This window comes from Vespula pensylvanica, chromosome 17 (assembly GCF_014466175.1).
Source record: "Vespula pensylvanica isolate Volc-1 chromosome 17, ASM1446617v1, whole genome shotgun sequence".
NCBI classification, from domain to species: domain Eukaryota; kingdom Metazoa; phylum Arthropoda; class Insecta; order Hymenoptera; family Vespidae; genus Vespula; species Vespula pensylvanica.
In genome coordinates, this window is record NC_057701.1 from 2,822,787 (window position 1) to 2,839,799 (window position 17,013).

The 17,013-nt window shown below is 28.3% G+C and overlaps 4 protein-coding genes and 1 long non-coding RNA gene across 14 annotated transcripts; 3 read left to right on the forward strand and 2 right to left on the reverse strand.

The window, feature by feature from the left end:
- Positions 1 to 44: 44 nt before the first annotated feature.
- LOC122635178 lies at positions 45 to 2,743 on the forward strand. Its single transcript, XR_006328582.1, has 3 exons — positions 45 to 273; positions 1,306 to 1,483; positions 1,741 to 2,743. It is a non-coding gene; the product is annotated as an uncharacterized LOC122635178 (long non-coding RNA).
- A 22-nt stretch (positions 2,744 to 2,765) lies between these two features.
- Positions 2,766 to 6,019, reverse strand: LOC122635175 (persulfide dioxygenase ETHE1, mitochondrial). The gene is made up of 6 exons (XM_043825075.1): positions 5,475 to 6,019; positions 4,340 to 4,484; positions 4,052 to 4,237; positions 3,535 to 3,623; positions 3,211 to 3,421; positions 2,766 to 3,098 (listed from the first exon to the last, which is right to left on the reverse strand). Exons 1-6 carry the CDS (start codon positions 5,622 to 5,624, stop codon positions 3,031 to 3,033), a joined length of 849 nt encoding a protein of 282 aa, XP_043681010.1. The 5' UTR covers positions 5,625 to 6,019; the 3' UTR covers positions 2,766 to 3,030.
- Positions 6,020 to 6,267: 248 nt separating this feature from the next.
- On the forward strand, positions 6,268 to 7,223 carry LOC122635177 (40S ribosomal protein S19-like). Of its 2 annotated transcripts, none has more exons than XM_043825080.1 (3): positions 6,268 to 6,369; positions 6,568 to 6,638; positions 6,804 to 7,223. In XM_043825080.1, exons 2-3 carry the CDS (start codon positions 6,568 to 6,570, stop codon positions 7,195 to 7,197), a joined length of 465 nt encoding a protein of 154 aa, XP_043681015.1. In that variant the 5' UTR covers positions 6,268 to 6,369; the 3' UTR covers positions 7,198 to 7,223. The 2 variants fall into 2 exon arrangements, with proteins under 2 accessions (XP_043681015.1, XP_043681016.1); XM_043825081.1 differs by having other exon boundaries at positions 6,282 to 6,332.
- Positions 7,224 to 7,552: 329 nt separating this feature from the next.
- On the forward strand, positions 7,553 to 9,396 carry LOC122635176. Of its 3 annotated transcripts, none has more exons than XM_043825076.1 (7): positions 7,553 to 7,697; positions 7,797 to 7,878; positions 8,093 to 8,158; positions 8,249 to 8,388; positions 8,497 to 8,629; positions 8,711 to 9,006; positions 9,124 to 9,396. In XM_043825076.1, exons 2-7 carry the CDS (start codon positions 7,811 to 7,813, stop codon positions 9,252 to 9,254), a joined length of 834 nt encoding a protein of 277 aa, XP_043681011.1. In that variant the 5' UTR covers positions 7,553 to 7,697; positions 7,797 to 7,810; the 3' UTR covers positions 9,255 to 9,396. The 3 variants fall into 3 exon arrangements, with proteins under 3 accessions (XP_043681011.1, XP_043681013.1, XP_043681012.1); XM_043825078.1 differs by having other exon boundaries at positions 7,579 to 7,697; positions 7,800 to 7,878; XM_043825077.1 differs by lacking the exon at positions 7,553 to 7,697 and having other exon boundaries at positions 7,723 to 7,878.
- Positions 9,397 to 10,648: 1,252 nt separating this feature from the next.
- LOC122635174 (E3 ubiquitin-protein ligase Su(dx)) lies at positions 10,649 to 16,943 on the reverse strand. 7 transcript variants are annotated; one of them, XM_043825072.1, is made up of 13 exons: positions 16,516 to 16,943; positions 15,594 to 15,727; positions 14,969 to 15,490; positions 13,939 to 14,896; positions 13,630 to 13,861; positions 13,242 to 13,555; positions 12,844 to 13,086; positions 12,608 to 12,767; positions 12,237 to 12,511; positions 11,937 to 12,162; positions 11,767 to 11,863; positions 11,484 to 11,682; positions 10,649 to 11,368 (listed from the first exon to the last, which is right to left on the reverse strand). In XM_043825072.1, the coding sequence occupies exons 2-12, from the start codon at positions 15,649 to 15,651 to the stop codon at positions 11,510 to 11,512; spliced, it is 3,258 nt and encodes a 1,085-aa protein (XP_043681007.1). In that variant the 5' UTR covers positions 15,652 to 15,727; positions 16,516 to 16,943; the 3' UTR covers positions 10,649 to 11,368; positions 11,484 to 11,509. The 7 variants fall into 7 exon arrangements, with proteins under 7 accessions (XP_043681007.1, XP_043681002.1, XP_043681003.1 ...); XM_043825067.1 differs by having other exon boundaries at positions 10,649 to 11,397; XM_043825068.1 differs by having other exon boundaries at positions 10,649 to 11,402.
- Positions 16,944 to 17,013: the final 70 nt, after the last annotated feature.

The following is a 17,013-nucleotide window of genomic DNA, read 5'->3' on the forward strand; positions in this document are numbered from 1 at the left end:
ACGATTGCTCATTGTTTAGTTTCTACGATCGATCTATTCTTGGAGGATTTCTCGTTATAATGAAGTTGTGCTTATATCGATAATATTTCCAATGACGAGTAGAGTGAGTCCCGTTTGAACGTGAAGTCGTCTAGAACGAGAGGCGTCTGCCGGCGCGGTGCGGCGCGACGTAGAGAAACCCCGACCATTGGCAATCGATGACAAAGGGAGTTTCTCGTGCGCCGCAGTAAATTGATCTTCAGAAAGTGTACGTGGGGGAGGACAAAGTCGTGGGTACGCGTATAGGAGAAAAGCGTATAAAAGAGAAAAAGAGTAGGGCCAGCCGGTTACACGGGCGGGAAAACGAGAAAGGAAAGAGAGTGTGAAAGAGAAAGAAAGACAGAAAGAGAGAGAGAGAGAGAGAGAGAGAGAGAGAGAGAGAGAGAGAGAGAGAGAGAAGAAAAGAGAGAAAGAGAGAGAGAGAGAGAGAGAGAGAGAGAGAGAGAGAGAGAGAAATCCCCGATGCCGAGGGCGAACTCAACAACCTGTAGATACTAGACTACTGTTGTAGCACGCGACAAAATAACGATAGAATTTTTTTTTTTTCTTTCTTCTTTTTTTCCTCGGTAAATGTCACGTCATTGGTATCCGTCGAAATCCATTTTCTATGAGAACGATTTCTTCGTCGGGATTTGTCGTCTTGTACAACGAATTCTGACGAGAAACCAGAAACTTTCAATTTCAATAAGTTCGATAACTGCATATTGATTATTACGAGTTTATAGGTATCGTCATTTTTTATTGTTGTCCATATTGGACGATCATGTGATCAATATAATGATATAAACTGATATAATGTAGCTTTTATGGAAATTAAACGAATTTATGTACTTTGATTTCCGTCATTTATGTGAAGTTCAAGTTTATAAGTATTGCCATTTTTATTAGTAGAGTTTAGATCGATCATGTGATTAACGTCAAACTGTCTTACATATCTTTCATGAAAATAAATTAATTTGTATATCGATCTCTGTCACTTTGATTAATTGTTCGAATTTATAAGTATTACCATTTTTATTGTCGATTTTAGGATGATCGCGTGCTCAAAACCAATCTCTTCTACATATATCTTCGACGAATTTGTATTTCGATTTCTGTCAATTTTTACTCATCAATTTTTTTTTTTTTTTTTTTTTTTTTATGAAACGAATGGTGTCACATAATCGTTTATGTAAAATATGAAAACCAAAAAAACAATATAATTAAAAAATTATATTAAAGACTAAGGATTCTACTATACATAGCTTATCATACCGTTCCATATAGAGTCATCGTTACGACCTAATATTGATTTTCGGTACAATCAAAGCCGATTCACAAACAATCGTAGCGAGAGCTTGAACTAGGGAATATAATGCCACGCCTTGAATAATATCAAACGAATAATAAGAAAGAAAGCACGATCAGAATGTTATATTGAAATTTTCAATAATACATTGGTAGGGTAAGTACTTCGATATCTACCAATAAAACGGACAAACAAAAAGAAATGTTCGTTGAAATAAAATTGATAATAATAATTTGCATTGACCATATATTTCTTGTGTAGTGGTTAACGAAATTTCTGTATAAAAAAAGAAAAATATAAAAAAAAAAAAGAAAGAAAAAGGAAAAATAAAGATAAATAAAAAACAAGAAATAAGAAAAAAGGAAAAAGAAATAAGTATGTACATATCTTTTGATTTCTTTGTCCTTTTTTAGAACAGCATGAAAATGCATAAGTGGATAGCCTTGGCCTGTTCCAACACTCGTGTGTCGGGCACCGTACCTACTGGTTACCCTGGAAACGGTATCGATTTCAACCCTCAGCTATGCAGTAGAAGCACAGCACCAACACCATGGGGTCTTTTCATCTTCAGTTTCGACGAGGTGCGGAGGCCTTTTCGTCAACCCGATTACAAGAAACCCCGTTCTTCCTTTCCTTGTCTCTCTCTTTCTCTCTTTCTTTCCACCGTATGCAATTTGGGAAGACATAGAGAACTGCAAAAAAAAGCTTATTATTCGCAAACGATTTGTAGATATCGTGACATAGACCGTTCTTAAAATAATAATACTGAACGATATACCTCTTTACAATCTTAACTTTTTAGTTCTAATGAATTTTAATGAGGGATTTTTAAATTGGGATGAATACGTCTTTTTGTTCCTTTTTTGTTTTGTTTTTCTTTCTTTTTTCGTTTTTTTAATTGCTTAAATGATCTTAAGTTTATAATGTCAAACGAAATGACAAAATGTTGAAAAGAATACATGTTCAAAGGGTGATACCACCACGATTATACGGGGATAAAACACAAGGGCCCATGGGAAATTACAGACAATCCTTTCAGGTACATTAAACGAAGGAAAAGTAAACGCGCTTGAATTTCACCAAATATGTAGTTTTTGTCTGGCGAAATTAGAAAACGCGAATTAAACGTTTCTGTTTCATGTATTATATTATAAAGTTCTTTTATAATACTTATTTCTTTTTCTTTTTATATTTTATTCTAATTGGTTTAATTTCGTGCACGTGGAGAAATATGAATATTTATTTATAACAATACATAATAATAATTAAATTATTTTTATTTAATTATATAATTTAATTATTTAGAATAAGTTCAACAGATTTTTATATTGCTTTTTCAGAAAAATTCAAGCATTTAAATAATAATCTCATTATTATTACTATTATCATTATGCTAACTTGATATATATATATATATATATATATATATATATATAATTGTTAAAATATGTAAAAATAATATTATACTAGTTACAAATCTATGATTTTTACGAATATATGCAAATATTTATACATTAAATTGCAAATATCTATTATTAATTGAGAAAGTTTATAAGTATCTTGGAAACTGTACATTGCATAGAGACATATATATATATATATATGTGTGTGTGTGTATATATTTACACACATATATATACACAATCTTATCTCATATTTAATGAGAAAAGAGTTGATGAAATTTGACGATCTCTCGTTATTTGTCACTGTTTTCCCTTCTTCTTATTAATTTCAAAGACTCCACAAACTTTGTTAGCTGGTACAGCTTTGTCTGAAACGGTATTTGTATTAACAACTTAAACTTATATAAAAACGTTTATAAATAACAATGTACAAATATGTCATGGAATAAATTAAATATCTTTAAATATTATAAATCTTACCAATCATTTTTGGATATGGAAGATTAAGATTATTCATAATATTTACAAATTCATTCAATGATTTAGATAATCTAGGATTTAATATTTTTTCTTCAGCTACAGTAGTTACAGTCCTACCATTATAATCATGTGCAGGATATAGTCTGTAATGTGATGGTAAGGTAAATATATTTTCATGTACAGACTTGTACAATATTTCTGATGAGCCACCCTAACAAATAAAAAAAATCTAGATATTATAAAAGTATATCTAGCTAAAGAAAAGTCTTTTTTGTTTGTTTCTTTCTTTCTTTTTTTTTTTTTTTTTTAGGTTTTCATACGAACCTGAAAGTCTGTTCTTCCACATCCACGTATTAATAAGGCATCGCCCGTGAAAGCGATTCCTTGCTCATCGCACACATACGTCACGCATCCTACATAAAAATTTTAATGTAAAAGTTTAATATAAAAATAATTTAATTTATTTTATACGATCGTTCAACTTTGCATATGTATATATATAGCTTTTACATTCGACTATGTATTGATTGATTGGTATATTTATATAGTTATGTACATACTCGTATTACTTAAGTCTCTTACGTAATTAATTATAATGTATTATGTAGAAGAAGCTTGTATAAAATTGTCTCAAATATCACTTTTTAAAAACTTATTGAATTGAATGGATCGTAATATATATATATATATAACAATTACGTATTGCCACGCGCGCGCGCGTGTATGTAGTATAAATGTAATATATATGTATATACGTGTAACTATTGAATACAATCAATCGACCATGTAAATTAATGAGAACGATGAATAAAATATTCTTCAGAATGGTTGTGTTATCCACCTTCAGTATGACCAGGTGTGGGTATCACCACCAGATAATGTCTACCAAATTTGATGCGGTCTCGTGGCTCCAAGAGAATGTCGGCCTCGGCACCACTATTGCGGGAGATCATCGATCGGCAACCTGGTAATAACGATTTTAATCGGCCTGTTCCTGTAATGTGGTCTGCGTGCATATGTGTATTCGCTGTAAAGGAAATAATCGTTAATTAGAGAGAAATATTTAACGATTTTGTTAAATAAATTCGAATGAAAAAAAATGAATCTGAAAAAAAAGATGGCGACTTACCAACATATTTCAAATTCAAACCGAGTTCTTCGATAATTGTTTTATCTCGATCGGCCCATTCAATGACTGGATCGATTAAAATAGCTTCTTTATTATTGATATCAGCAAGTAAATATGTATATGTACTGGACACCGGATCGAATAACTAAAATATTTTTTAATATAAATATAAATCAATTTGAAATGTATTTATATATCAATTAAAATAAATAAAGTAATTTATTGTCAGTGAAATTGTTTATTATATTAATGTGGACATTATATCATAAATAACAAATAAAATATAAAATATGGAATACACATTATAAATAAAAATAAAATGAAATATCCAATGAAATATGTGTATGTGAATTGATTGTGCAGTACGTATAAACAATATATAAATAAAATTTTATCAAATTTTACCTACCCACAAATAAGGTTTTAATCCATCTAATGTAAACACTTAACAAAGATTATTTTTTATGCCAGGAAATGTTTTGGATAAGGAAAGAGATATCTTAATCCCAGATAATAAAATATACTTGATTTCAATTTTACAAAGCAATAAAATTTTATAAAATTAATTTAAATAAAAAAAATATTTGTAAATATAACATATTTATTGTAACCATATCTTATAAAATTGTTCATAATAATAACCTATTTATTCAAATTATTTGCAAATAAAAATAAAATACAATAAAAGTTTTATTATTTATCATTTATTGAAAATAAAATAAATATATATATTGAAATTTTATTAAAATATTTTATCTGATATTGTTAAATTAATTGACTAGTGTAATATTATAATAAAATTAATTCATGTTAACTGCTATATTTATGAATGAAAATAATATCACTATTTAAAATTAATTATATACATTTATTTCTCTCTGATAACATACATAAAGAAGTTAACACAAGGTAAATTAGATATTGATGCTGTTTAGAATATATGATTAAATAAATTATTTTTAATATAAATGTATCCGTAAGAGTAATATATTATTTACAATGATGATAATTACTCGATACAATGTAATATGATAAAATACATTCAACGAATGAGTTACAGTATTACCTGTTATGATAGGTAGTAGAAAAAACATTTAATTAAAGCAATTACAAAGATATATTTTATTTTACATACCTGTTGAAATAGAAAATCCTTTGAGAAAGAAATATGTTCCGTCAAAGTTCCATGTTGATGGTAATTTCCAATTAATATATGTCCAGTTTGAAAAAATTTTCCTGCCAATCTTAATAATTGTTGATTCAATTTATTCAACAATACATTCATCTCTTTGACAAGTTATATCACTACTGCTTCCAATTAAAAGCTAAACAACACTAATAATTGCTGTGCATACATGCACACATATATATACATGTACGTTTACAAGATAATGTAGATAATTTTATTTTTAAATACGCAGTTAGTATAATACTTCAAAGTAAAAATTTAACAATATGAGATCATCTTAGTTACGTCGTTGATAACTTTTACAACATAACCTTCATAACAATCTTAAATCATTTATTTAAACAAGGTCATATGGATAATTGTCATATAAAAAGTAAATAAATTTTATAAAATTACATATATTTGATAAAAGACTACCTCATTTGGAAAATCATAATGTAATATATAAGAAATTTTAGAATCATATAATAGAGTTTGAACAATATCGTAAGTCCTTCATACACTAAACACGTCAGCCAATCAAATAATAGAACGACTAGTACTGATTATAAATTAACAAAAAAATAGAGTAAAATTAATTTATATTAATATAATAATAAATTATATAAAATATCCGTAAAATTTTCTTTTTTATTATAATTATGATATGATATTGTTAATATCTTGAAATATTCTAAAAAACATTACTATGTTTATTACGTAGTTCGTCTATAGAGAATTATTTCATGGTCATTTCCTTTCCGAAATTCCATCTACCACTACTCCATCTTGGATCTTGTCTTTCCGTTTTGTATATTTGCGAAGGTGCGTCGTATTTGCATTCTTCTTTGAATTTAAAAAGGTTTGAGTGAATAATTAAGTATATTTTGTGTAAAATTCATTAAAAATTATTTAATAAATACTATGTTATATTAGTTTATGATTAAATTAATATAAATGAAAAATTATATATGTATAATCATATAATCCATCCATGTGGTCATATTGATGTCTAATACACAATGTGTTGATTTTAATTTGTTTTGTATATTTATTTCAGATGCCGTCTGTAACATTAAAAGACGTTGATCAGCATAAATTTGTGAAAGCTTTTGCAGCTTTCCTTAAAAAGTAAGCTTTATTATTTTATAATTTTAATTGTTAGGTTATAATTTATAATAGATAAACTGTTGTTTTTTTATATGGATAATCTACATTGCTGTAGTCATTATCTGTATCCTTATGTATAATAAGGATTATTATATATAATTAATATAAATATTATATAAATTTTAGAACAGGTAAAATGCGTGTCCCAGAATGGGTGGATATTGTAAAATCAGCTCGTTTCAAGGAATTAGCTCCATATGATCCAGACTGGTATTACATACGTTGTGCAGCATTAGTCCGTCATATTTATATTCGTAGTCCTATTGGTGTTGGAGCAGTTACTAAAATTTTTGGTGGTCGTAAACGAAATGGGACTCATCCTAGTCATTTCTGTCGATCTGCTGGTGGTGTTGCTCGTAAAGCGCTTCAAACTTTAGAACAATTAAAACTTATTGAAAAAGCTCCACTTGGTGGACGTAAGCTTACAAGTCAAGGGCGTAGAGATTTGGATCGTATTGCTGCACAAGTTAAAGCAAAGAGCAAAAAACAATTAAAACTTCAAGAAACTCTTGTTCTTTAATCATTTTCAATAAAATTTAAAATTACTTTATTGTTGTAATCATTTCACTTCGAATTTTTTCTACAGTTTTCTTTTATCTACTTTCTGTTAAGTTAATTTTATTACATTATTCAAGCATATTAAGATGCTAACTTGAATAAGAAAAGAATTTACTTATAAATTTATATTGTACAGATATAAAATTATATAAATGGATAGTAAATGAAAAATTGAAATTTTAGGTAACGTAATATGTAAACTCATGAGGATATTTTTATTGTTTAATATTATTTCGATAGAATCGAAATTTTTGGTAAATTCGATTATATCTCGAATAGATTGAAAAGCACTGCAAGATAGGAAATAAAGACAATAGAACCATAGTAAAAATCTCTAAAATTGTACTGTTGGTAATCCTGTGTTACTTTTTCCTTTATCTAAATTCATTTCTCTTAAAACAATGATATTCAAACGTCGAATAATATACTGGTTGTGATAGGTGAAACTCCTATGTCATCATCGTAAGTAATTTTATGTGATAGATTATTATACTAGATATATGACGTAATTACGTTTGTTTTGACGTGATCTGAATGCATCATCCACAACTGGCTGCGTAGAAGAAAAATTAAAAATGCCAATCTTTGATTTCTTTCGAAATTTCTTCATTGGAGGAAATAGAGAAGATTTTGGAGACGAAGGGTAAGTTATTATATTAATAACAAATAAATAATAAAGATAATGACATATATTAAGTACCTAAGTTGGTACATAACATGTTTGACAATCTAGAAAGATCGTGTATTAATCAGTATTGTTTGGTATTTATAATTTATTGATTAATTTATTATTAATATAATTCCATTCATTATATTTAATAAAAAATTTGTTTACATTAAACGAATCTATAATCAAGGAAACATAGTTTTCGTAATCCCATTTGGCAAAATGATGAAGATGACAATGATGACGATGACTTCAGGTATGTTTCTTAAGAAATTGATTTTTAATATTAATATATAATTATATGATTTTATTAATCATTATAATGTGATTTTATTAATTATTATAGACATCTTGGTAGAAGTAATGTACATGTTCATATTTTCAATGATCCCAAGGAAATGGCATCTTATTTTGAATCACAATTCGATAATATAATAAATAGTATTTTCTCAAGTTTTGATGATAGTAAAATTTTCTCTCTACCAGGTATATTATTTCCTTTAGAATAGATGATTAAAATCTTTTTTTAAATTAATATTAAAAATTATTTCTTAACTTCACTGATCTTATAAGACATTATTTATATGTTTCAAGGTAGTATAGAAGAGTTACCAAATGCAGGACAGAGTAATAATAGTTTGCGTGATAAAATGTTAAAACCTGGTTATGAAAATCCAGATTCTTATGATCATGAAAAACTCAAAGTAGATGCAGATTTAGATGGAAAGTATGGAATTTTATAAATATCTTATATTTTATTACATCATTATTTCAATTGCAATTTTGTTACCTATTTCATTCATTATAGAATTTCTGCTGACAACCTTTTTAAATTTTGGAATGAGCCTAATGACACAAAAGTGGTACCGTCTTACACCAATCCTTCTACAAACCAATCTTATCGAAGTTCCAAATTTGTTACCAAAAGATTTATACATGCACCAGATGGTACTATAGAACAACATCAGATAGTAAAAGATAGTGAAGGTAATGAAGAAAAGATAATTTCTAAACAGATTGGTGATAAAAAATATGTTGTTACCACAAAGAGAGATAAAAATGGTGTAGAAACCAAAGTAGAAGATTTAATTAACATAGATGAGAGTAAGTTATTGTAATATGTATTTTTAATAACATTTGTAAACATTAATGTGTTTATATTTACAATGCTTTTTGTGATATAATAATGTGCATATAACATGAATTTTCATTAATTTTTAGGTGAGTTGAAAAACTTTAAACCAAATATAGAACAAACTTGGGGATCCATATATAATCATTATAGTAATACTAGTAGCATTTTAAATTATTTACCATGGGATCATTTTTTTGGTCCAAATCCAAAATTATAATATCTTTAGTAGCATGTAGGATGACTGTTCTAACAAGGGATATCGTTTCCATATACTATCCTTTATAATGGGCTACATCTACTAAAAACTCTATATGCTTGTAGTTAATAATACATTATAAAATAAATATAAAATAAATCAATTTAAGTATTAATTAAATCTTTCTTTGCCATGACTATCCAATTTACATTATAAATGAACATTATTGTACATTTCCAGTTTCTTACATTTAGTATAATTGATTACATCAAATAGTGGTGTTAAACACAAGTAAATGATCTAATGAAGGAATTTATTTGGTTACTTTGTTTAAATCAGTTAAATTATTAATCAGTGTGGTCTTGGTGTTCTGATTTCTGAGAAAGCATAAACTGTTGATATTGCAATATGTAAGAAACATACTGCAACATCAGATGATATCTTTTACATAGTGTTCATATACACGTACATATATATATATATATATATATATATATATATATATATATCCAATAGATATTGTGTACGTATTTTAAAGCAAATATATACAATCTATTTTTTTAATATATATCCCAAGATATTAATAATTAATATCTACAATTAATTTATGTTTCTTTATAAAACGTTAATGGTAACATGTGTATATATATGCGCATGTGTGTGTGTGTGTGTGTATAGTTTACATAATATATACTATTGTTACAGTGAGCAATGTTTGTATTTGCATATAAACATGGCAGCATTTCTATGATCAACAACCTCTTGCCTTATATTTTAATTTATGATTCTGACAAAACTGAAAAATCAATTTGGTTATACATTTGGTCTTCTTTTGTAAAGCCTTAGTTTTTTGAAACCAATAATACCATAATATAAAATAATTGTCACTATTTTATAAATAATATCCGATTACTATTAATAAATATATGTTTTTGTATCAACTTTACGATATAATCGAACAAGCAGAAAAATAATAGAAAAAATAGGCATTTTGACAATTCATAGAAGTTAGTCGATTATTTGTTCATTCAAATGATATAACTCTGGGTCTAAAAATAAATAATGTATTAAGAAAATTTTATTTATGTTTGTAGAAAACAAATTAATTTAGATAACTAACCTTTGAAACAAAATAGCATAATGATATACAACTAAATTGTGTGGTATCTTTTGAAATAATTTGGTACATATAAAGCAACTTTGCGTGTTTTTCATATCGGAAAACTTTACAAGCTCTTCATAATTTCTGTTTTGATTTTATTGGACGTATATACTTGAAAAAATAAGTTCAATGTTACGTCTGTAGTCAAAGTAATCTAACTCGTATTTTTTATGCTTGGTCCGTAAACATTATTACAAATCTTTCACGATATTATAAGGCAAGGGATTAAGTAACCTAAACAAACTAAACATCATAGGGATAGTTACTTCCGTTACAGTATATTGCATGGCTACATATAGCTCCAATATGTACAATTAATTTATGTATTTAATCCTATCATAATTATGTAATCATAATAAAACATAGAAAATGTCAATGAAATTTGACAATGTGGAACAAATCACTATTATCTTAGTTATTTAATGCTACATTATAAATTATGATAAGACATTGAATTAAAAGATTTAAAACAAACATTTAGAACTTGTACTGTGAATATTTAAAAATATTAATGATAAAAATAATCAGAGAATATATATTTGGTTACGTTTCATTGACACTTTCAATTAATATTTTGTAACTTCACAAAATTAAAAAGTACACTTTGGAAAGAACTATTTCCAATTCAGATAGAAATATAATAACTTGTGGAATATACAATTTTCAATGTAGATTACAACAATAATTGCCTTTGAGAATCTACAATGTTGTGCATATGCCTGAATCAATTTAAATATTAACAGAAATAGTCAGTAACTTTTAATTTTTACAATATTAGTGATACTTCTCCACATAAACCTGTATATAATATACATCAATATATAATATGAAATCAGATTTTACATTTCATGTTGCTTTATAATAAGTTCGATAAATTCTGAATGTATTACATCATTAAAAGCAGTAAACTCTCAGTATTTATTGATGAAACATAAATTGTAGTGCCAAGGACTATTGCCATCCACATTCATGCCTATTATGGATTAAATTATGATACAGAATCTGCACTTTAACAGACATCATATTAGAAAATAAAATAAGAAATTATTATGAAATATTTCAAACAAGTAATAATATGTAATACTTACCAAACGATCATTTATATCTGTAATAATTATTCTTGACCAAAACCTTCAGTTTCTTCAATTGCATAATTTAACTTCTCTACCAATTGATCATAACTCTTATATGGTGGTAAGTCGAGTCTATTAAAACAAGTGTGAGATCTTGGCAACCATGTGTCTTTTCCAACTTTTTCAATACAAAATCGTTGGGGTCCGTTACTTCCTGCAAATATTTAAAAGATATTTATGATATATATATATTCCTTATATATTCACACATTACACACATAAAACACATTAATTATACCCATTAATTCAGCAAATCCTCCAACAGGAACTCTGCAAGTACCAGTTACAAATTGTAAAAGGCGAGCCCTTTTCTCACTGTCCGTTCTTGTAACGAACTACAAATAATTACTATACATTATAAACTTGTAATTAAATTTTAATTATAACAGAAAACAAATATGAATGTACCTGCCAGAACCATAGAACCTGCTTACTATTACGCGTATAATGTCTATAAATAGTATTACGTTGCCAATCTTCTACATCGATTTCTTGCATACCGCAAAGCATTAACTCCAATTCACGTTCATCAAAATATTTTAACCATTCTAATGGTACAACTGAATTAAATCCATCTAAAAAGGCCTTGGTTTGTTCTTCTATACCTCTGGTCATTCTCCATTCAGTCATTAATCTAATAATGATAAGAATAAGAGATATATTTCTTCGAAAGTTTCGAATTTAACTTTTATTTAATTATTTCCATACCTAATATATTCTTCTTTATTGTCTTCAACAACTCTAATCTTATCACCGTTTTCTTTTAATTCATGATGAATGACCTGTCCAAGAATTTCGAAGTCAACGCTATAATACAATTCTAGGGCACATTCATCAATATTATTCTCTTTTATCCATATAAGAGACTTGTAGAATTCTGGATCAATAGATTCTATATCTTTCATAACTAGTTTTTTATTTAACATTCTTTTAAAAAATGGCATAGTAAAACCACTATAGATAAATCGTCCATGGTAAAGAGCCTAGAAATAAGATATTTGGTAAGTTTATAATATAATAATAATAATAAAAAATGTATTATACACAAATCATATATATATGTATAGAGATATACAAACCATTGCAATAAATCTGCCAATAAATTTAAAATATTGTAAATGATCAGGATTGACATAAGATGCAGGATTTATTTGCAAGCTATAATTGCTTTTATTAGCATATTCAAATAAACAATACATAGGATTTAGAACTTCGTGACTCAATAAGAAGAACCATTCTCTAGAAAAACAAAAGAAAAGATATATTACAGAAATCGTAAACGTTAATATATATCAATATATTTATTGACACTTACCTAGATACACCTCCATAATCCAAACCTTCTTCTCCTTTAAAAATAATATATAATCTTCGCCTAAGCGCAAATGCTTCTGCATTCATTATTTGATGATAAGAATCTTCAAATAATGTTTGTCGACTTACACTAATCTTTATATGATTGGGTAATGCATTGGTTTGACATAAGAAACGAAATTGGGATAATTTCCAACGAAATGATCTTTCATATGCCCTTGGTACTCGGTAAACTCCTTTTGGTCTTGATATAAGAGTAATAAAATAGATAAGATAATAAACTTATTTTTTATACTTAACACTTAGCCAATCTCGCGTGGCACAGCGAACTATATCAGATCTTCCCATTCAGTTGGTTAAGTGTTAAGACAAATTTTAATAAAAATTAATAATAATTACCCTTTTGGTGCACCTGGCCTTGGATCTTGGAATGTTGTTGTTCTTGTATTGTGGTCCACGAAATATCGAACACCGTCTTCTGTCAGTCTAATTTCCCAACCATCTGGTAATGGTGGTTCATCTATTCCTGTTTCTTGTCCTTGCGTACGAGGATCTTCCCATTGAGTCGTTCGATTTTTATGATTTACATAGTATACTCGACCTTCTGGTTGCTTACGTCTTTCCCAACCAGCTGGTAATGGTCCAAGAATATCATCATCATCAGGCATAGCAGACGTTAAGGATCCTGCTACAGCGGCTGCTGTCCCAAGAGGCTAGATATGTTAAATATCAAACGATCAGTTAAATTGGACAATTGTTATTGAAAATCAGTAAAATAATAACTTACTTGAGGATAAAGAAATCGTTGATTGCCTTGTTGAACGACATATTGTCTTTCACCTTGCCACTGTTGGAAATGCTGCAATCTTTCTGTATTTGGTCTCTGCCATGTTGTACTTCTTGTATTATGATCCACATAATAAATTCTACCTCTAGGATCTCTGCGTACTTCCCATCCTGGTGGTAATGGCTGCGGTCTTTCCCACGATGTACTTCTTGTGTTATGATCAACATAATACCTATAACAAATATAACGAATAAAGTTGATCTTAATTTCAACAATACAACGTTTAATAATTATATTTAAAATATACACCTTCGACTATAGCCATCACATCTCATTTCCCATCCAGGTGGAAGAGGTTCCTCCGAATGACATGTATTTTCAACTTCTGGAAGCATTACTGAAGATCCAGGTTGTATGATAGATTGTCCAGCTACAGGCATTGTAGGTTGCCCTGTCAATGAAACTGTTGGTTGAACCATTCTAGTAAGCGAACGAGACTCTGGTAAATTATTTGTTGTAAATTCTTCAGAATGTGGAATAGTGCGACTATCTGATACTGTATTTAATATAGATTGCTCTGAACGAGGAATACAATGTGGAAGAAGAATACTGTTATTTTGTTCAGATCGAGTAGCTCCACGAGTTTCGGATAAATGATCTGATCGTGTTTCTGTATTAGGTAGCGATGTCGATTCTACTCGCGAAGTTGAACATGTATTTACATTAGATAAAGGTTCTGACTGAGAAACTGTACGTCCATCCGAAGCTGAATTCGATGCAGATTGATCTGCTCTAAAATTCGTCAAACGTTCGTTTGTATTAGGAACGGACGAAGACTGTTCTGGGCGAGAAATTGGACGTCCCTCTGATATGTTATGATTGGTTGACAATTCTGAACGCGATGGTCTGCATCCATCGATCAAAGATGTCGTATGTCGTTCTGACGTTCTATTCATTGGTTTTTCTGCTGTTTGGGCTACTGGTTTATCTGACATAGGAATAGCATGTCCATTTGCTAAGTGAATTGAACACATTTTACTACTTCCTGGTTTATCATTTTCATGTGGTTTGTGATGTTGAGTAGAATTGTGTTTATCTATACCAGATTGATTTGCATTAGTGTTATATGTAGAACTATGGTGAGCATTAGCTTGACCACAATACATTGACGATGGTGTGGCAGTTTCATTGGAATGTAATCTCATTCGTCCACGTACTCCTCCATTTAACACACTGCAATTACTTACAGTTTCACTGCTGCTAGCACCTACAACATGGAAATATGAATACAGCAGACATTGATTTATATTATATCAAAAAATATTCTACGATATCTTACCATCTGGTACGGTACATTGAACTTGGCATAATGATTCATTAGTATTACTTGGTATAGAATTATTAAGATCAATTCTCAAGTTATCAAACAGTGTATCCAATTCTCCAGTTTTTGGTAACTGAGTATCATGAATAGGTGTAATATCATTGATATCTATTGTTAATCCATCAAACACAGTTACTAGTTCTCCGATTTTGTTAGAACAGAAATCATGTTTATTTGAATTCATCAAATCAAATGTCAGCTCCAAATTTTCCAATTTTCCATTATAATGAGACAAAATTTGAAATAAACTTATTCTTTTTTCTCCTAATAATGTATCTTTCCTAAATGTGCTATGGTCAAATAAACGAAAATGCACTTGGGAATATGGTTTGACCAATACATGAAATCTTTCTTCCCATTTTGGTTGATATGTGGATTTGGATACATCTGTCGTAAGAAGTCTTTCACCATCCACTGAAATTTCTATGTATGGATTAGGTTTCAAGAATGATGAGCTTCTTAATACTGCCCCTTCAACTAAAATAATATATAAAAATAATATTATAAATAATTTCTATAAAGAAAATTAAATTTGTAAATAAGAAAATGTACAAATATAATACATATATTTCATACTAACTTATGATATCTAATTGATAAAATCCTGATGACAAAGGACCTTTTTTACAGTGGGACATCGTATGTTCTTTATTACGATTCAATATAATGATCCCACAAATCTCATAATTTCTTTAATCTTAAATATAGTGCTTCCTAAAATATATTACAATTATAATAAAATACATAATTATAAGCAAATATAATTTAAAAGCATTAAAAAATTATAGAAATATAAACAAAAAGAAATATCAAAAATATTATTAACTATACAATTAAATTTACATCTCTGATTATATATATATAAATAAATAATATTTAACAAACCTTCTATAACAAACAAACAAAATATAGTAAAAATAAAATAAATAAACATTAAGAAAGACAAATGTTTTCTAGATATAATTAGTATCAAACAAATTGATGTATTTTGATAGTATATATAACAATTGTCTATTATATTGCCTACACAAGAAAGTAATTACAATTATTATTATCTTTACGACAAAGTATAGGAGATAATGAAAAATATGAAATGAATAAGAATAAGCCTTGATGAAAATTACTTGTTAGCAAAACGTAGAATGAATGATTCGGAAAAGAAATGATATGTAAAATAGCAAAGAAATAAATGGCATTTATTCGCACAAGTAGAATGGTCGAGACGTGTGCCAGCTTAAAAAGAAAGAAATTTTCTTTCTAACGCTTAGAGACGTTACAAAAGCGTCAGGATGTAATAATCCACGTTTAAACTTTAGCCGATTTAATCGCATGATCCTCCTTTCCCAATTTTCTTAATAATCATTGTTGAATAAAAAAAAAAAAAAAGATTCGTTTGGAACACTTGGAAATTTACGATATCATTAAACTTTCCTATCAATCGGTCACCATCTTTTCATGATCATTCCATACGTCACACACATATAGCAAATCTTCATACATACTCTTGCACCTAGTTGCGTTCCAAAATTACCCCGCCGTCCTCTCTTATTAGACGTTCAAGGTGACATTTCTGTGATCACAGGTATATCAAATGATCACTGATTAGAACATGTTTCTTTTTAGTTACCGTCAAATATCACCGAAAGTGATAGGACAACTTGATGAAGATAGTATTTGCCAATAACGTGATGTAGGGCTGCGTGTCTAGTGGTATTCAAAATATCACTTTACGCGATAGGAAAAAAACCCACTTTAAAAATCCACTTATTAAATTATCACACAATGGTTCTGTGTAATAAAACTTGAAGGTTATTGGATAAATTTTTAACGATATTCGATATCCGTAAAGTATAGATTAAAAATGCGTAAGTCTTGTACATTTTATCGCAATAATTACTATGTTTTCTTTAGACAATTTCATTATTGGTATTGAGCCAATGAGAGTGCAGAGTACATATAGCGCCACTCCGATGAGGTGGATTTTATTTATAATTACTATG